Source organism: Ovis canadensis, chromosome X (assembly GCF_042477335.2).
Source record: "Ovis canadensis isolate MfBH-ARS-UI-01 breed Bighorn chromosome X, ARS-UI_OviCan_v2, whole genome shotgun sequence".
Classification (NCBI taxonomy): domain Eukaryota; kingdom Metazoa; phylum Chordata; class Mammalia; order Artiodactyla; family Bovidae; genus Ovis; species Ovis canadensis.
This window is the reverse complement of record NC_091727.1, coordinates 133,878,974-133,900,327: the sequence shown is the minus strand read 5'-3', so window position 1 is coordinate 133,900,327 and position 21,354 is coordinate 133,878,974. Positions and strand designations below refer to the sequence as shown.

At 36.8% G+C, this 21,354-nt stretch overlaps 1 protein-coding gene across 2 annotated transcripts in view; it reads right to left on the bottom strand.

Annotated features, from left to right (window-relative positions):
• Nucleotides 1–21,354, bottom strand: part of NRK (Nik related kinase) — a 126,021-nt gene that overhangs the window by 12,251 nt on the left and 92,416 nt on the right. The window contains exons 19-24 of one of the 2 annotated variants that reach the window (XM_070291067.1): nt 19,742–20,078; nt 12,916–13,102; nt 12,321–12,476; nt 9,525–9,668; nt 5,337–5,495; nt 1,000–1,104 (exon numbers count right to left, since the gene is read on the bottom strand). In XM_070291067.1, the coding sequence (XP_070147168.1) occupies nt 1,000–1,104; nt 5,337–5,495; nt 9,525–9,668; nt 12,321–12,476; nt 12,916–13,102; nt 19,742–20,078 (1,088 nt within the window). The remainder of the gene's footprint in view (nt 1–999; nt 1,105–5,336; nt 5,496–9,524; nt 9,669–12,320; nt 12,477–12,915; nt 13,103–19,741; nt 20,079–21,354) is intronic. The other variant, XM_070291066.1, reaches the window with a different exon arrangement.

Sequence of the window (21,354 nt, the reverse complement as noted above, 5' to 3'; positions counted from 1 at the left end):
ACAATGTATCCCTATCAGTGCTTTGAAAAACTCCATGGACCAACCAGTTCAAAATCTCCTAGGATGTTTGCTAAAAATATAGATTCCCCAGGCCCCACTCCAAACCCACTAATTTGGCGTAGAGTTGCGTCTGGGCTCTAAACTTTTAACAAATGCTTCAGATGATTCTAAGGAGCTACTGGACTCTATGTAGTACCACTGGTTCATGAATCAGTCTTTATTAATACAGAATAAATACAGAATAATACTATTTATGTTGAGTTCTGAAGCACTGTAAAAAAGATAATAAAGATAAAAATAGTCTCCAGTTTATGAAATGTGATTAAAAATCATCAGCAACTTAATTGTTTGGGACACTAAATGGTTACCTTATGAGGCTGATCCATAGAAGTTCAGTTAAACCAAAATAAGGGTGGAAACAGTACTCGTAATCCAAATAAGCCTAACCAGCATTCCTTGTAATAGTTCTAGAGAGAAATGTGTTTAGAGATCCAGTTTGGAAGGAATATAGAGCCACCCTTTCCTCCCCACCCCCAGCTAGTACAGTCCTGGCCATGAGAGCAAAGGCCTTCTTTCCCTTCATTCCTCTACCAGGGGGTTCCCCACTCTGCCACTGCCACACCTTTCCTTACCTTCCCTCTGCTCTCCACCCCCCACTAAGAGAGAACAGGGACTTTCTCAGCTTCAAGTCATTGGGGTGGCACCCAAAACTTGTGTTTGTGGCTTTAGAAGAGGAGTTATTCATGTTAGCTACAGGAATTAGGAGTGAGGAGCTGGTAGGAAGTTCCTGTAAGGGGAGGGGTCAGGGATTTCCCTCACATTCTCCCTTGGTTTGGTGCCTGTGAATTGTCTAGAAAAGGGTTAAATGATAATTATTGACACGGTCTTTTCAAATTACATTAACTGTAGAAGAATAGCATCTATATATCTCCTACTATATTCCAAATACTGTTCTGTTTCCAATTTCTCAAAAGAAAGCCCAGTGAAAATGGAGACCACTCACTTTAATGGCAGTGCTTTCATCAAAGGACTTCGGTGCCCATGCATACAGGTGAATCGATGATTTCAAAGCAATTGCAATATATGTTGTTTCTTCATGTTGGACTACAATGATAAAATACAAAGAAGTAACAATGCCACAGGGTTAACAAGAACACTCAAGTATTTGTATTTGTTGTTAAAAATGTCATAACAATGACAATTAAGAAGGCAATAGCATCCAGAGTGATTTATGGATTTGAATATGCAATCTCTAAAATCCCAATGGCCCCCTATGCATAAACAGAAGTGCTGATTAAAATTCACATGGAAGTGGAAGAGGCCAAATGCTCTTGAAAATAAAAAACAATGTTGGATGACTCACAGTTCCCAGTTTCTTAACTTATTATAAACTATAATGATCAAAGCAGTGTAGTACTGCCATAAGGATAGGCATATAGATCAATGGAGTAGAACTGAATGTCTATAAGTAAAGTACATTTATGGTCATGGTGCCAAGAATATTTAATAGAGAAACAATAATTTCTTCATCAAATGGTACTGAGACAACTGAATATCTACACATTAAAAAATGAACTGGATGTCTTACCTTAATCCATATATACAATAATTAACTTGAAATAGATCAAAGACCTAAATGTAAGAGCTAAAACTATGAAGCTCTTAAAAGCAAATAAACCTTCATGGTAATAGATTCTCATGTTTGACACCAAAGCATAAACAACAAAAAAAGAAAGCTAAATTGGGTTTCATTAAAATTCACTCTTCTATGTATCAAAGGAAACTATCAAGAGAGTGAAAAGACAAAGTATGGAACAGGAATAAATATTTCCAAATCATATATCTGTAAGGGTCTAGTATCCAGAATATATAAAAAACACAACTCAATAACAAAAATATAAATAACCCAAGGGAGATATACAAATGGCCAATAAACTCTTGAGTGCTCAACAACATTATTCATGAGGGAAATGCAAATCAAAACTATAATATGATGCCACTTTACACCTACTTGGACGGTTAGAACCAGAAGAAAGACATTTTAAGCAATGAATTTATAATGGATAAACAAAAGATGAAATATTTATACAATGCAATAAAAAGGAATACTGATACATGTTGTACTGGTTATAACATGGATGAACCTTGAAAACATTATGGTATGTGACAGAAGCTTGTCACAAAAGATCATATGATGTATAATTCCATTTATGTAAATCGTGGAGAAAAGACAAATCTATAGCAGAGAAAGTAGATCAGTAGCTTCTTAAGATTATGAAGGGAATAAGGTAAGAGGAATTAAATGTGCAGTGATTGCTAATGGCTATGACGTTTCTTGTTAGAATGATGAAAATCAGATCATGTGATGGTTACACAACTCTACAAACATACTGCAACTTAATTGTACCCTTTAATTGGGTGTATTTTATGGAATATAAATTATTTCAATAGAGCTTTTTTATTAAAGAAAGAGAAAGTTTATAAAAAGTATATATTTGCCCTTGGCCAGACCTTCTGGCTCTTACGAAATATGTTGTCCTACTTCTAGATTTATGTTTGTGCTAAATCCCTCTTCTTTGGCAGAGATACTGCTGCTGTCTTCTCTAGCCAGACTTCATCTAAGACTAATATATTAGAATTCCCTCTCTCCTTTCCTTTCCCTTCCTCTCTCATTCTCTCTCACTCTGTATCTCTTCCTCTCTGAGTCTGGCCTCTCTTTCTTTCTTTTTTTAACTGTTCAGAAGTAGGTCAAAGAATTACGATTAATAAATCCCCCAACAAGCAAACAAATTCTCTTTTAAGCAAATAATGCTGATAATTTTAATATATGGCAGTAATTGGTATCAGTCCATTATTTTGTGGACCTTGGAAGGCTAAGAAAATACAAGGCAAGTATGTTTATGTTGTTATTCTCCTTTGGTAAGGAACTACTGTTCCACTCGTCAGTAGGACAAGTGTTATTAGAGAGCTGGGATGGATTGGAATGCAATCAGCCAGGAAAAGTAGACTAAACTAGTCCATCTGTTTCACAAACGCACAGGACTATCTTTGCAAGGTTGACTATCTTTGTAAACTCTCTCTTATTGAACTAAAAATTTGATAAGTTAGTAAGAGGTACTTCTGCTATATCAACTTCTGGGTTGACATCTGAGAATATTAAAGTAGTGATACACAAAACTAGAAGAAAATAGTATATTTATTTAATACTTAAGTTGTCTGGGCACTCATTTCTACCTTTATTTGTGTGTATGTATTATATGCAGAGTACATCATGAGAAACGCTGGGCTGGAAGAAGCACAGGCTGCAATCAAGATTGCCGGGAGAAATATCAATAACCTCAGATATGCAGATGACACCACCCTTATGGCAGAAAGTGAAGAGGAACTACAAAGCCTCTTGATGAAAGTTAAAGTGGAGAGCGAAAAAGTTGGCTTAAAGCTCAACATTCAGAAAATGAAGATCAAGGCATCTGGTCCCATCATTTCATGGGAAATAGATGGGGAAACAGTGGAAACAGTGTCAGACTTTATTTTTGGGGACTCCAAAATCACTGCAGATGGTGACTGCAGCCATGAAATTAAAAGACGCTTACTGCTTGGAAGAAAAGTTATGGCTAACCTAGATAGCATATTGAAAAGCAGAGACATTACTTTTCCAACAAAGGTCCGTCTAGTCAAGGCTATGGTTTTTCCAGTGGTCATGTATGGATGTGAATGGATGTGAGAGTTGGACTGTGAAGAAAGCTGAGTGCCGAAGGATTGATGCTTTTGAACTGTGGTGTTGGAGAAGACTCTTGAGAGTCCCTTGGACTGCAAGGAGATCCAACAAGTCCATTCTGAAGGAGATCAGCCCTGGGATTTCTTTGGAAGGAATGATGCTAAAGCTGAAACTCCAGTACTTTGGCCACCTCATGCAAAGAGCTGACTCATTGGAGAAGACTCTGATGTTGGGAGGGATTAGGGGCAGGAGGAGAAGGGGACGACCAAGGATGAGATGGCTGGATGGCATCACTGACTCGATGGACGTGAGTCTGAGTGACCTCCGGGAGTTGGTGATGGACAGCGAGGCCTGGCGTGCTGCGATTCACGGGGTCGCAAAGAGTCAGACACGACTGAGCGACTGAACTGAACTAAACTGACTGATGTATGTATATGGGCTTCCCTGGTGGCTCAGATGGTAAAGCATCTGCCTGCAATGCGGGAGACTTGGGTATGATCCCTGGGTTAGGAAGATCCCCTGGAGAAGGAAATGGCAACCCACTCCAGTACTCTTGCCTGGAGAATTTCATGGGTGGAAGAGCCTGGTAGGCTATAGTACATGGCATCACATATGTATACATATATGAAACCTATCCTGGGAAAGCCTCTTAGTATGCAGAATAGAAATGGTCAGTCAGGATAAAAATATCCTGCCACAACTCATATTATGTGATTCCAACTATCTCTTACCTATGCCACTAGTTCTGACTGATAGACAATTAGTAAAGAGGAAAGAAGGATAAAAGGCTAAGAGTAGAGGGGATTTGCTTCAGAAATAGAAAGAATGGGAAAGCATTACTTCCAAGTTGTTGAGAGATGACAGCAGGAGTCTGAGACCCTGGATTTGTTACTCCATTCCACAGTGGATGGTTGTGAAGACACAGGGGATATGAAAACACACTAATCAGACAGGAAATATTTTGCAATTATACTCATGAATATCATAAGTGGGAATGAGAGCCAGCAGATAATTGATAAATTTGCTTTTTGACTCATGGTAGAGTTTCTTGGTCAGTATTAAGAGGGATTTTCCAAGTTTTAAAAAAGGAATCATTATGGGATTCTATTTTATTGCTGCTCCAAGGAAAGACAATGTCATATAAATCTCCTTACAGGTTATTGAAGACACATAAACATTTATACAATTGAAGTTAAATAGAAGCAGGAAGAAACATCAGTTAACGTGAACTAATTAGAGTGAGTGGGAAGGGAAGAAAGGAGAAAAAGTAAACCAAATTTAACTTCAACAGCTATTTCAGTCAATCAATATTTTTTCAATAACAGCCATTATTGTGACATAAAAGGCTTGAAAGATGTCTCAGAGAAATTTACTTATTTTTGTAGTTGAAGTTGCAAATGTTTTCCTTTCTCTGCTTTCCTTTCACAAGAATATACTTCACCAAATGAAGGGAGGCAAAATTTATATAGCTGAGGTAAATGGCAACATATTCCAGTATTCTTGCCTGGGAAATTCGAAGGACTAGGGAGCCTGGAAGGCTACAGTCCAAGAGGTCACAGAAGAGTTGGACATGGCAATGACTAAACAACAGCAAAAGCAAATGTGAAATGAGACTTACGGACACTGAAGTGTTCACAGCCTGTCAGCTTATCAATGGCTTTGCAGGCTTCTTCTGTTTTGAGCATTTCCTCTTGTCTTCTTTTACTTTCTGGATCATCATTCAGAATCTTATTTCTCAGCCAGGTCAAATGATACACTCGAAGTCTGTTCTTACGGCCTGATAGATAAGGAAAGACACAGTGTTTGAATTCAGTCTATTTTTTTTTACATATTAGAAGAACAAAAAAAGGTAAAGGAATTTTGTCTTTTAATCAAATCTTTTAATTAAAGTAAAAAGCACTTTTAAAAAACTATACTGCATTGGGTCTCCCCTTTAGAGTTTGGAAATATGATAGCAAAGTTTCTTTTAGTCTCTCACTTCCAAGATAGCTGAAGTGTCTACCAGTTATCAAAGTAGAAGTGAATGGACAATACTTTTTGGAACACGTTAAGACTACTACTGTGTGGGCAACAGAATTACCATCCATTCATTTGTACTTTAGCTTTCTATCTAAGCCATGACTTTTTTGAGACTCAGAGACCTAGAAGCTATCTCTGGTAGTGTGCATATATGAGAAGATATGTCTGGTGTATTGACTGTTAGGCGTCCTCAGCTAGTGAGATGGGTCTCTTTCTCTGTACTCTTTCATTCCAGTAAACTTACAAAGAAATCGAACGGTTTATTATTTTTTCTCAGCCTAATCTATCTTTAATGTTATTTTTCTAATTGGCAGTCAGTTACTCAGTTCAGGCACTCAGTCACATTTGACACTTTGCGACCTCATGAATCGTAGCACACCAGGCCTCCCTGTCCATCACCAACTCCCGGAGGTCACTCAGACTCACGTCCATTGAGTTGGTGATGCCATCCAGCCATCTCATCCTCTGTCATCCCCTTCTCCTCCTGCCCCCGATCCCTCCCAACATCAGAGTCTTTTCCAATGTATCAACTCTTTGCATGAGGTGGCCAAAGTACTGGAGTTTCAGCTTTAGCATTATTCCTTCCAAAGAAGTCCCAGGGCTGATTTCCTTCAGAATGGACTGGTTGGATCTCCTTGCAGTCCAAGGGACTCCTCAAGAGTCTCCTCCAACACCACAGTTCAAAAGCATCAATTCTTTGGCACTCAGCTTTCTTCACAGTCCAACTCTCACATCCATACATGACCACTGGAAAAACCATAGCCTTGACTAGACAGACCGTTGTTGGAAAAGTAATGTCTCTGCTTTTGAATATGCTATCTAGGTTGGTCATAACTTTTCTTCCAAGCAGTAAGCGTCTTTTAATTTCATGGCTGCAGTCACCATCTGCAGTGATTTTGGAGTCCCCAAAAATAAAGTCTGACACTGTTTCCACTGTTTCCCCATCTATTTCCCATGAAGTGATGGGACCGGATGCCATGATCTTCATTTTCTGAATGTTGAGTTTTAAGCCAACTGTTTCACTGTCCTCTTTCACTTTCATCAAGAGGCTTTGTAGTTCCTCTTCACTTTCTGCCATAAGGGTGGTGTCATCTGCATATCTGAGGTTATTGATATTTCTCCCAGCAATTTTGATTCCAGCTTGTGCTTCTTCCAGCCCAGCATTTCTCATGATGTACTCTGCATAGAAGTTAAATAAGCAGGGTGACAATTTACAGCCTTGATGTACTCCTATTCCTATTTGGAACCAGTCTGTTGTTCCATGTCCAGTTCTAACTGTTGCTTCCTGACCTGCATACAAATTTCTCCAGAGGAAGGTCAGGTGGTCTGGTATTCCCATCCCTTTCAGAATTTACCACAGTTTATTGTGATCCACACAGTCAAAGGCTTTGACATAGTCAATAAAGCAGAGCTAGATGTTTTTCTGGAACTCTCTTGCTTTTTGATGATCCAGCAGATGTTGGCAATTTGATCTCTTGTTCCTCTGCCTTTTCTAAAACCAGCTTGAACATCTGGAAGTTCACGGTTCACGTATTGCTGAAGCCTGGCTTGGAGAATTTTGAGCATTACTTTACTATCATGTGAGATGAGTGCAATTGTGTGGTAGTCTGAGCATTCTTTGGCATTGCCTTTCTTTGGGATTGGAATGAAAAACTGACCTTTTCTAGTCCTGTGGCCACTTGCTGAGTTTTCGAAATTTGCTGGCATATTGAGTGCAGCACTTTCACAGCAACATCTTTCAGGATTTGAAGTAGCTCAACTGGAATTCCATCACTTCCACTAGCTTTGTTCGTAGTGATGCTTTCTTTTTATTATAAATTTATTTATTTTAATTGGAGGTTAATTACTTTACAATATTGTATTGGTTTTGCCATACATCAACATGAATCTGCCACAGGTATACATGTGTTCCCCATCCTGAACCCCCTTCCCTCCTCCCTCCCCGTACCATCCCTCTGGGTCGTCTAAGTCCACCAGCCCCAAGCATCCAGTATCATGCATCAAACCTGGACTGGCGATTCGTTTTTTATATGATATTATACATGTTTCAATGCCATTCTCCCACATCATCCCACCCTCTCCCTCTCCCACAGAGTCCAAAAGACTGTTCTATACATCTGTGTCTCTTTTGCTATCTCACATATGCTTTCTAAGGCCCACTTGACTTCACATTCCAGGATCTGGCTCTAGGTGAGTGATCACACCATCGTGATTATCCAGTCATGAAGATCTTTTTTGTACAGTTCTGTGTGTTCTTGCCACCTCTTCTTAATATCTTCTGCTTCGGTTAGGTCCATACCATTTCTGTCCTTTATCGAGCCCATCTTTGCATGAAATGTTCCCTTGGTATCTCTAATTTTCTTGAAGAGATCTCTAGTCTTGTTTTCCTCTATTTCTTTGCATTGATTGCTGAGGAAGGCTTTCTTATCTCTTCTTGCTATTTCTAATTGTAAATCCCATCAAATTCTTACAGTTCTTTCAGAAAAACAAGCCATTATTAATCACACATTTATTTTCATATATAGTGACTTTATAGTCAGTTTTAGACTATAAGATTTCTAGGCCCAACAATAAGATTCTTATTCATGTAATCTTAAACATATTTTTACACATTTTTTAGCAGTGTTAGAATTTAAGTATCTATATCTATTGTCATTCTGTTCTCAAATAATAAATTTGAGCTCCAAACTATCAGGTATCTTTCTATACTAACATTCTCTGTACTATCTGATGCAAAAATAATCCACATTTAAGAGAAACTTCAGCAATAAAAAGAGAATATTTGGGTTAGAGAAAGCTGGATAAAAAGAAATCTGTTATCCAGATGTGCAGCCTGCAAGCCATCCAGATGTATTCAAAAGTTAAATGTTGCTTCCGTGTGCCTCAAACAATTATAAATGAATGGCCAAGAAAAACGATTTAAAAAATCATGATACTTTGGTATATTTTTCTAGGGGATTTTCTCTAATCAAAACTTAAAGCAACATTAATCATATTTAGGACTATACATAATCATTTATTAATGTGCAATATCATATTAGGTATAGACAGGAAGTATAGAAGCACATAAAAATTACTGTGATTAGTATCATTTTATTCTACAGTTAAAACATTTAACATTTTTCCCAATCTTTCAAGAATAGTTTTTTGCCTAAAGTCAGCATTAATGTTAGTGCTTTCCTGATACCGAGTACTGTTTAGTAATCACAATATTTTTAACATCCATATACTTGATCTCTCATATTCTAAGGTTCAGGCTCTGACTGACCCAAACTGAAAAGTTCAGCTACTATGTGGGAAGAATAGAGGATCCATTCCTGTTACGAGCCCTATCTGTAGACCCTTATTATAGGGCTGTGGTAGGTACAACAGACTCTCATTTTTATCCAGTTATTGGCCTCTTTGTTCCTTGTTGCTTCTAACACATCACAGGAAAGGTATATAGTGGAGGTTTCTGTGGTGGTGAGTGCATGGGTGGCTGAAGCTGTGACTTCCAAAGTTGTGCATGGTTACTGAGAGACGACCTCATAGGATGCAAATGGCATGGTTTTTCCTTTCCCTGACATAGAAGAGGTACATTGCAATCAAACATCCAGACATCAAAGGGGAGTCAGAAGTTTAAATTGTAAATAGTTAAGAAAATACAAGTAGGAAAGCCTGGTGTCCCAATTAAAGTTATATTTACAGTGCTTTCCTAGGAACACTTTCACTTGAGAAAGTATTTAGCCCAGTTTACCACCTAATTAATCTGCATAATGATTCAGCTAATTTTAGTTCTTAAACAAACCGGAGATGGTAATCAGCAAATTGAGTGGCTCTACAACTTGAATCTGACGGAATGGTCTTCTCTTTATAAGTTTAGTAATGTCTGCCTTTCCACTTCTGTCCATCAGATACAGATTCGATCGAGTTCCCAACAGCAAATTCACTCCTGTTCATATACAAAAAGAAAAGTGCTATATTAGCTCAGATTACATTTTTATTTTTTTAAATTTACCTTTTTTAATATAAATTTATTTATTTTAATTGGAGATTACATTTTTATAACTGCATTTATATTAATACTTTTGCTCCTCCAGTGTGCTGATCTATGTAAAGGTGATGTTTGTCATTTTAAGCTACTGTTGACTTCATTCTGTGTAACAGGGAACTCTCTACTAACAGAACAAATTTATTTTCATTAAAATATAGAAAATAACACCCTCTGGTAATATTCTACTGGCTGGTATCTGGTATGCCATCACACAGATAGAACTTTGTGTTTAACTTAGTACCTTTTAGTAACGTCCCAAACTTTACAAAAATCAGTCAATTCTTTTGAAAGTTCCTATTAAATATTCATGAGGCCTAGTATATATAGTCTTTTTTTAAACAAAATTAATTATTTTTCAATTGAAGGATAATTGCTTTACAGAATTTTGTTGTTTTCTGTCAAACCTCAACATGAATCAGCCATAGGTACACATATACCCCTTCCCTCTTGTTGGTTTCTCATTCCTAACTATAACAGGGATTTAATACTTTTAAATAATTATATGCAAATTATTTTAAAATTGGGTGATTCTGTGTTCATGCATATATTAAAAAACTTATATTGCTGAATGTCTATAAAATTAGTTCCTATTTCATGTATTTACATTCCTATACTCTGTTACTTGTGTGCTGGCTCTAGTCATTAAAATATAAGCACTGTTTTAAAGACTGAATGAGAAGACTAAAATAGCAGATTCAACTAAATTCAGAATGCACTTCAAATGGGGGTCAGGATCAAGACAGAGGAGTAGAAAGACTCTGAACACACCTCTTTCCATGGGCACACAAAGACTACAACTATTTACAGAGCAACTGTCTATGAGAATGACCTAAAGGCTAGCAGAAAAATTTTCTGCAACTAAATACATAAAAAAGGAGCCACAACAAGATGGGAAGGAATGACAGAGATGCAGTTTAGTAAAGACTCATATTCAAGAGCTGATGACTCATAAACAAGAGGTTCTTCCCAAGGAGTTTGGCATCCAAGATGCAAATTGGGTTCCCCAGCCCGGGGGTCTGGCACTGGGAAGATAGCTCCTAGAACAATTGGTTTTGAAAATCAAGTGGGGCTTATTTTCAGGAGAGCTGAAGGGCCATAAGTAAAAGAAATTCTATTCTTACAGGGCATGCACAAAATCTCATATGCTTCAAGTTTCAAGGCAGACACAGTGGTTTGAAAGGTGCCTGGGTCAGACACACTTGTTGATCTTGGAGAATCCCCTTGGAGAGGCACGAAGCAGCTGGGACACTCCTGGGGACTGAGACACCGGAAGTGGCCATTTGGGGCATCCTGTTCTACCATGATGACACATACTACTACTATCTTTTATATTTTAAAATATAAAACCACAAGTTATAAAAATGGGTTACTAGGCATAAATGATAAAGAAATAAACTTTGCTTTCTTGTTATCTGACACATTACATTAGTAGAACTTTGAGGATGGCTTTTTTTTCCCCCCCGCAAAACTATAATATTTGCTACACTGCTCTATTTTTAATTTAAAATTATGTCCCCTGTTCAGTCATACGTTAAGCAAAATCTATGAAACTGCAGGTTGGAGGTTGGCATTTATTTTGGATTTTTCACTTCCTTGCATTAATTTATTCTATTTCATTTATGATTCAGACTGGCTTGAGGTAAAAAATTGTCTCAGAATTACCAAGTGGTTAAAATTCTTCTGGAATAAAGGACTGAAGAAGTCTATCAAAGTTAGGATATTATACAAGGAATTTTGTCTACAAATCCTCAAGATATTTTAAAAACAAGAACTTGAAGAAATTTCTTGCAATAATCTCACTAGGTATTATACATTGCATTCTATCACAAATTAAAAATACTAAGCTTGAATTTTCAAATAATTATAACCTAGTCCAATTTTATATTTTAGCAAAGTTAATTCAGGTTATAAAGAAAAACAGAATGAACAGGAGAGGGAGTAATTCAAACATCAAACTGCACTGAGTGAAAATAAATAAGCAAGTTAACTACTCTCTCTGTGTGTAGATACATGTGTATATGTATGTTTAATAACATATACAAACACACACACATACTTGGAAACGAGGAGGGCATGGCAACCCACTCTAGTATTCTTGCCAGGATAATCACTTGGACAGAGCCTGGTGGGTTATGGTCCACAGGGTCGCACAGAGGGATAGGATTGAAGTGACTTAGCATGTATGCATAATTGAAAACAGTTGTGTTTAGTCACTCAGTCATGTCTGACTCTTTGCAACCCCATGGACTGTAGCACACTAGGCTCCTCTGTCCATGGGGATTTTCCAGGCAAGAATACTGTAGCGGGTTAGCATTCCCTTCTCCAGGGGATCTTTCTAACCCAGGGATCGAACCCAGGTCTCCCGCATGGCAGGCAGATTCTTTACCATCTGAGTCACCAGGGAAGCCCTGAAAACAGTTTGTCAATAGCAAATACATATTTTATATCTGTGCACTTACACTAGTTTTTATAAAATAAAAATGTACTCTTTTTTTTTTTGCTAAATGTTCCAGTACATTTTATTTTTCAGTTTTAAGAAATCAAACTTACCCCACAAAGAACCACAGCAGATCTCAGAAGTGAATTCCTTTTCATACATGTGGATTAGTGGTTTTTTACATTCATGAGAGACATATAATGGGTTAACGTTAACGTCAGAGGGTCGCTTAGATGATTTCTCAGGTACTTCCACTAATCCAGCATATACTGTGAAGCGAAGATATTGAGAGAATTTATTAGTGTGTACACCATATGCACTTGAGTGTTTTTACAAATGAGACACAGCTTAGAAAAATTCCTTTTCGTTTATTGTATTTTATGTTATGGAGTTATCATTTCTATAATTCATAAATCATCAGATGACATAAATCAAGACAGAATATATTTCTGTATCTGAATGCATTACAAGTTACTGTGATTAGATATCAAATGAAATCCAGATGAGGGAGCCAATTTCTCAATTACAGTTCGAATTTAGGTGCTATAAAGATTTAGTGAAGAGTAGATTTTTAAAAAATCCATCTGAATTTATGTCAACTGAGTATAAGAATGACTTGATTCTTTTCTGATAATGAACCAGTGGTCAAAAACTGTATTTAATATGGATCAGACTGAAGCATTTGAAGATTATATTAAATACACTTACAGATGGCACTGGCAAAGTCAGCATTTGCAGTCCTTTCAGAATCATTGGAGGGAGATGAGTGGCTGGCAGAGAAACCTGATTCTGTTGATACTTCTGATATGTCCACAGTGTCGTTCTGAGCATCAGGTACTGCGGGTGCAGCACCTGGGGCAATGGCATTTGAGGCCTCACTTCTACCGCCTGCCTCCTAAAAGATGATCAAAAATTGATTTTGACTTTATTAGGAAATTAACAGTGAGAGAAATGTAAGATGCCTAGGGGTTACTTGAAAGAGGGAATGCAAATTTTGTAACATCTGTAATTCTTGATCCTTATAAAACCCACATTTACCAATAGAACTCAATAATGTTAGCAGAAAAGAAAGAACTAACTTATATTGAGACAACTGATGTCAGAACAGAAATTCATGGAGCATGAAATCCTCAGCTATATAATTTGGGGACTTAAAATTTGTGGAAATTTTACTGTGCATCAGATATCCTGTTAGGCATCTTATTTACAGATTGTTGTGAATTCTTGCAACAACACCAAAAGTAAGTTTGATTATCTCTCTTTTACTTATAAGGAAACTAAAGCTTATTGAAGTTAAACAATCTATTCAAGGTAATATAAATAATTTGGGGGATTAAAGTGTGATGCCAAAGTCTGTCTGATTCCAAAGCTTATGCTTTCAGTTACATTATTTTAAATAGCTGCATGAAAAAACTAAAAAGTACTATTGTGCTGGATTCAATTTCATTTTGTCAAAGGACAAAGCTAATGATAGAAAATCAACCAACACAATTTCCAGAGTGCAAAAATGCTTCAGTGAAGACCTAGCTAGATTCTATTGACTTACAGACAAGAAATACAAGGATAAAGTCACAAAATGTGACAGAATTTATGTGGGATGCCATATCCGATGGAAAAACATACCAATTCTTTTTGGTAAGCCTGTTTGCCAATAAGCATTTCTTTTATGTATAAACAGTGATTCTTGGCATTGATACAGTTATCCTGTCCTATCAAAAACTTGTTTTTATGACCTTTCCTACCATAAAAATGTTATATGGCAACATGTCCTTTTAAAATGAAAGGAAGATCTAGTCTCTCTGCAAATGTTTAAAACATTTCTTAAGATAACTGGAGATACCTAAGGGTGCTGTGAAAACCATGCCAGGACATCTTGTTTTAATGTCTTTAATTAAGATAAGTAGGTAGGCAGGTAGGTAGGTAGGTAGGTAGGTAAGAGCTACCTACTAGGATGGATGAGCAGATGGGTGGATAGAAAGACAAGTAGATAGACTGACAGACAGGCAGGCAGACATAGATTCCTTTCTACTGATAGTGCTTTCCCATTGGAAATCATCTAGGGAGTTTCTTCCTTCCTTGTTTTTTTGTTTGTTTGTTTTGTTTCCTTCCTCCCTTGATTTCTTTTTTAAATTAATTTATTTATTTTAATTGGAGGCTAATTACTTTACAATATTGTGGTGGTTTTTGCCATACATTGATGTGAATTAGCCATGGGTGTACATGTGTCCCCCATGCTGAAACTCCTCCCATCTCCCTCCCCATCTCATCCTTCAGAGTTGTCTCAGTGCACCGGCTTTGAGTGCCCTGTTTCATGCATCGAACTTGGACTGGTGATCTATTTCACATATGGTAAAATACATGTTTCAATGCTGTTCTCTCAAATCATCCCACCCTTGCCTTCTCCCACAGAGTCCAAAAGTCTGTTCTTCATATCTGTGTCTCTTTTGCTGTCTCACATATAGGCTTATCATTACCATCTTTCTAAATTCCATATATATGTGTTAGTATACTGTATTGGTATTTTTCTTTCTGACCTACTTCATTCTGTATAATAGGCTCCAGTTTCATCCACCTCATTAGAACTGATTCAAAAGCATTTTTTTAAATAGCTGAGTAAAATTCCATTGTGTATATGTACCACAGCTTTCTTATCCATTCATCTGCTGATGGACACCTAGGTTGCTTCCATATCCTAGCTATTGTAAACAGTGCTGTGACAAACATTGGGGTACATGTGTCACTTTCAATTCTGGTTTCCTCGGTGTATATGCCCAGCAGTGGGATTGCTGAGTCATATGGCAGTTCTATTTCCAGGTCTTTAAGGAATCTCCACACTGTTCTCCATAGTGGCTGTACTAGTTTGCATTCCCACCAACAGTGGAAGAGGGTTCCCTTTTCTCTGTACCCTCTCCAGAATTTATTGTTTGTAGACTTTTGGATAGCAGTCATTCTGACTGGCGTGAGAAGGTACCTCATTGTAGTTTTGATTTGCATTTCTCTGATAATGAGTGATGCTGAGCATGTTTTTATGTGTTTATTAGTCATCTGTATGTCTTCTTTGGAGAAATGTCTGTTTAGTTCTTTACCCCACTTTTGGATTGGGTTATTTGTTTTTCTGGTATTGAGCTACATGAGCTATTTGTATATTTTGGAGATTAATTCTTTGTCAGTTGCTTCATTTGCTATTATTTTCTCCCATTCTAAAGGCTGTCTTTTCATCCTGCTTAAAGTTTCCTTCATTATGAAAAAAGCTTTTAAGTTTAATTAGGTCCCATTTGTTTATTTTTGCTTTTATTTCCATTACTCTGGGAGGTGGGTCATAGAGGATCCTGCTGTGATTTATCTCAGAGTGTTTTTTGCCTATGTTGTCCTCTAGAGTTTTATAGTTTCTGGTCTTACATTTAGATCGTTAATTCATTTTGAGTTTATTTTTGTGTATGGTGTTAGAAAGTGTTCTAGTTTTTTTCTTTATAGGTGGTTGACCAGTTTTCCCAGCACCACTTGTTAAAGAGATTGTCTTTTCTCCATTGTATATTCTTGCCTCCTTTGTCAAAGATAAGGTGTCCATAGGTGCGTGAATTTATCTCTGGGCTTTCTATTTTGTTCCATTGATCTATGTTTCTATCTTTGTGTCAGTACCATACTGTCTTGATAACTGTAGCTTTGTAGCATAGTCTGAAGTCAGGCAGGTTGATTCCTCCAGTTCCATTCTTCTTTCTCAAGATCGCTTTGACTATTTGAGGTTTTTTGCATTTCCATACAAATTGTGCGGAGAAGGCAATGGCAACCCACTCCAGTACTCTTGCCTGGAAAACCCCATGGATGGAGGAGCCTGGTGGGCTGCCATCTATGGGATCGCACAGAGTCGGACACGACTGAGCAACTTCACTTTCACTTTTCACTTTACTGCATTGGAGAAGGAAATGGCAACCCACTCCCGGGTTCTTGCCTGGAGAATCCCAAGGACGGGGGAGCCTGGTGGGATTCCGTCTCTGGGGTCACACAGAGTCGGACACGACTGAAGTGACTTAGCAGCAGCAGCATACAAATTGAAATCATTTGTTCTAGTTCTCTGAAAAATACCATTGGTAGCTTGATAGGGATTGCATTGAATCTATAGATTGCTTTGGGTAGTACACTCATTTTCACCCTATTGACTCTTCCAATCCATGAACATGGTATATTTCTCCATCTATTTGTGTCCTCACTGATTTATTTCATTAGTGTTTTATAGTTTTCTATATATGGGTCTTTTACGTCTTTAGGTAGATTTATTCCCAAATATTTTATTCTTTTCATTGCGATGGTGAATGAAATTGATTCATTAATTTCTTTCTGTTTTCTCATTGTTAGTGTATAGGAATGCAAGGGATTTCTGTGTATTAATTTTATATCCTACAACATTATTCGTTGATTAGCTCTAGTAATTTTCTGGTGGTGTCTTTAGGGTTTTCTATTCAGAGGATCATATCATCTGCAAATGGTGAGAGTTTTACTTCTTCTCTAAATGGATTCCTTTTATTTCTTTTTCTTCTCTGATTGCTATGGCTAAAACTTCCAAAACTATGTTCAATAGTAGTGGTAAGAGTGGGCACCCTTGCTTTTTTCCTGACTTTAGGGGAAATGCTTCCAATTTTTCACCACTGAGGACAATGTTTGCTGTGGGTTTATCATATATGGCTTTTATTATGTTGAGGTATGTTCTTTCTGGTCCTGCTTTCTGAAGGGTGTTTTTTTTCTTTTAAATCATAGATGGATGTTGAATTTTGTCAAAGGCTTTTTCTGCATCTATTGAGATCATCATATGTTTTTTTTTTCCTTTCAGTTTGTTAATGTGGTGTATCACATTGATTGATTTGCAAATATTAAAGAATCTTTGCATTCCTGGTCATGATGCATGATTTTTTAACATGTTGTTGGATTCTGTCTGCTATAATTTTGTTGAGGATTTTCGCATCTCTGTTCTTCAGGGATATTGGCCTGTAGTTTTCTTGTTTTGGCATCTTTGTCTGGTTTTGGTATTAGGGTGATGGTGGCCTCACAGAATGAGTTTGGTAGTTTACCTTCCTCTGTAATTCTAGAAGAGTTTGAGTAGGATAGGTGTTAGCTCTTCTCTAAAGTTTTGGTAAAATTCAGCTGTGAAACGATCTGGTCCTGGGCTTGTGTTTGTTGGAAGATTTTGGATTATAGTTTCGATTTCCGTGCTTGTGATAAGTTTATTAAGATTTTCTATTTTTCCTGGTTCAGTTTTGGAAAGTTATACTTTTCTAGGAATTCGTCCATTTCTTCCAAGTTGTCCATTTTATTGTCATATAGTTGCTGATAGTAGTCTCTTATTATCCTTTGTATTTCTATATTGTCTGTTGTGATTTCTCCATTTTCACTTCTAATTTTGTTGATTCTTCCTTGATTCCTTACCATAATTATTGTATGCCTACCACAAACCAAGCCTGAGGTTGGACCCTGGGACTGCATGACTGGTGAAGAACAGTTGTCAAGGATGGATTAAACATAGTATGAGTTGGGTCATGAAGGATGACTAGTTCAAAAGCAGAGAAGAGGTAAGGGGAAGCCATATAGACAGAGAAAATTGCTGGCATAGGGTCATTAATTCATGAAAGAGCAAGGCATCTTCTAAGTTACTTTTATGATAGGACAATGGGCTGGGGAAGTAAACTGGCATGATAATTCTTCTGTCTGTAATCTCAGCTCTGTTCAGATATCCAATACTCCACATTTGCCAAGAACTATTTCAAATAGCACATGTTTCAAGAAATCTCTGTGATAATTCCTATTTATCTACAATCTGTGAAGCTACTTGAGTATTTTTAAACTTATCTATAAAGTCAGTAAATGTTTTTTGAATGTCAAAATCATTGTCTAAACACAGTACATTACTTCCATTTAAATTGTCTGTGTTAACAGTTTCTCAAAAAGTTAAAATACAAGCTAATAATTCCATTCCTAGGTATACAGATCAAAGAGCTAAAAACTGCAGCTCCAATAACAGATACTTGTACAGCAATGTTCACAGCAGCCAAAGATGAAAATGACTCAAGTGTCTATCAAAAGATGAATGGATAAACAAAATGTGATATATTCATACTATTTATTAAGCCTTAAAAAGGAAGGAAATTCTGATATATGATGCTAAATGGATGAACCTTGAAAATATTATGCTGAGACAGACAGAAAAAGACAAATATTGTATGATTCTGCTCATATAAGGTACCTATACAAAAGTAGAATGGAGGTTATTGGGAACTTGGGGGGATAATGGAGAGTTAATTGGTTGAGGTGATAAAAAATCTCCAGAAATTAATAGTATTAATGGTTGTACAACACTGTGAATGTACTTAACTCCATTGAACTGTACACTTAAAAATAGTTAAAATGTGAAACTTTCTGTTATGTGTATTCTATCACAATAAAAAATTTATTCTATCACAATAAAAAATTTTTCTCCCAGAAAAAATGTATGTATTAAGAGACACAATCCCAAGCATACTGTTCATGGAGTTCTCCATTTTTCCTTCTTCATTTCCTTCTTCATTCCCTTCTCCATTTGCCATTTCCTCTTGATGAATGTGAAGGAGGGGGGTGAAAAATCTGGCTTAAAACTCAGCATTCAAAAAACTAAGATCATGGCATCTGGTCCCATCACTTCATGGCAAATAGATGGGGAAATAAAGGAAACAGTGACAGACCATTTTCTTGGGCTCAAAAATCACTGTAGATGGTGACTACAGCAATGAAATTAAAAGATGCTTGCTCCTTGGAAGAAAAATTATGACCAATCTTGACAGCATATTGAAAAGCAGAGACATTACTTGCTGACAAAAGTCCATCTGGTCAAAGCTATGGTTTTTCCAGTAGTCGTGTATGGATATGAGAATTGGATCATAAAGAAAGCTGAACGCTGAAGAATTGATGTTTTTGAACTGTGGTGTTGGAGAAGACTCTTGAGAGTCCCTTGGACTGCAAGATCAAACCGGTCAATCCTAAAGGAATCAGTCCTGAATATTGATTGGAAGGACTGATGCTGAAGCTGAAACTCTTAATACTTTGGCCATCTGATGTGAAGAACTGACTCAAAGACCCTGATGCTGGGAAAGATTGAAGGCAAGAGGAGGAGGGGACGACAGAGGATGAGAAGGTTGCATGACATCACCGCCTTGATGGATATGAGTTTGAGTAAGCTCTGAGAGTTGGTAATAGACAGGGAAGCCTGGTGTGCTGCAGTCAATGGGGTCGCAAAGAGTTGGACATGACTGAGTGACTGAACTGAACTGATCCCAAGCATATGATCTGAGTAATAAAGGTGGACAAAGAAGATATTTTTGTCCTTGGAAGAAAATAGGAAGCATCCGAATTAGAAGAAATAAAGATGTATCTATAGATATAATTTAAAATGTTTAAGACTTTGGAATAGAAGTTTAAAATATATTTGTAGTGGCTGGAAATATGACCTATCACATGAATAAATGCATTTACAAGGAGATGAATTCATTCTCCTTTTCAAATGGTGTATTACCTCTAGCTGATGTTCAAATTCCTGGAATGCTGGTCTCTCCAATATTGGATCATCTGTCTCTGAGCAATTTTCTCCTCCATTCAGTTCTTGGGCTTCACTTTCTTCATTGGTTCCACTGACTCCCTCATTTCCATTACTCTCCTTGCCTCTTCTTCCACTGCCTACATTCGCTCTGTGGTCTTCATGGTCTCCAATGGCTGCACCGGCCCCAAGGGCTGCACTTCCTCCATGGCTTCTATTAACTCTCTGACTTCCATAGCCACTGAAAGATCCTTCTCCTCTATCACTTCCATCTTTACCATCTTGCTTGTAGCTTCTGCCTCTGCCACAGCTTGGCCTGATAACAAGATTCAATTAATGATAGAAAGCCACCCAATGAAAATAAATGTCAACAAGTGAAACAAAATTAAGTTGACTAACACATATGTATCATCTCCAGAAGTGTTTTTGCTCTATGTGAACACTACTGGTATGATATAGATATGAAAAATGTCCATATGTCCTGTCAATCTTAATACTGAATTATCATAGTCGCTTTCAACTCCCTGGCTAAATTTGCATGACAGAGGGAAAAGGACATATTAGGAACATATATTAGGTTAGCAGCAATAATATATTTTTTCTTAAATCATAGACTATTTCATACATTAGCAACTTCACAGCCACATGAATGATCAAGCACATATTTTTGGCTCAACCACAACATATTTGAATATTTCTTATATTTAACTTATGTTAATTTAAACACATGCCTTGATCTTCTAACATGTGTATCATCCATTCTGCAACAGATTTTCATTGATTTTTCTACTACTATCACCAGGACGCTCAGTAATATAGATCTCATTTAGTTAATATAGTCACTTAATTACTTGCTAGGACCACCAAGCTTAGCAAAATGTCTCAATAATCTTTTGCATAAGAGAAAACATAAATAAGTAACTATGATAATTCTAAAAGCAAATGAATTTGAGATTAGAATTCCTGGTAGTTTTCTTAGTTGGTAAAAAAAAGAAAAAATGTTGAATACTCTGTAGTCTGTTCTGTCATATAAAGCCCCAGTAACAGTTGAAAATTAACAAAACAAAATATGAATTTCAATATTATAAAGCAAACAATTTTCCCACTGTTATTTTTCTAAAAATACAAAAATATACTATGTTAATGAATCATCTTTAAGAGCAGTTTAAATACAAACCATAAGCAAATTTAAAATAAGAACACATTGGCTGTTTATAAAGCAGGACCAAGTAACTATATATATAGTAAAGAACTGGTGGTATGCCAAAAACAATACTTCACTAAATATTATCACTTTGAGTAGCTACTCTATAAGAAGATAAAACTAAATGAGCATTGAATTCAGTTACAGCAGTTTTCAGAGTCTCAAGGATGTTAGTAAGTTGGAGCTTAAAACTATCAAGTGAGTATCACATTTGCTCAACAAATTTAGAGGCTTTGTTCTCTAAAGCCCTAAACATCAGGGCTTCAACTTATAATTATTAAGAAGCACACTACTTAATTTGTCACCCCATTTATCACACTCATTGTATTTTACAGGGCAGAATGATTAGTAGCATTAATTTTAAGAGAAACACCCAGATAATGCCAGT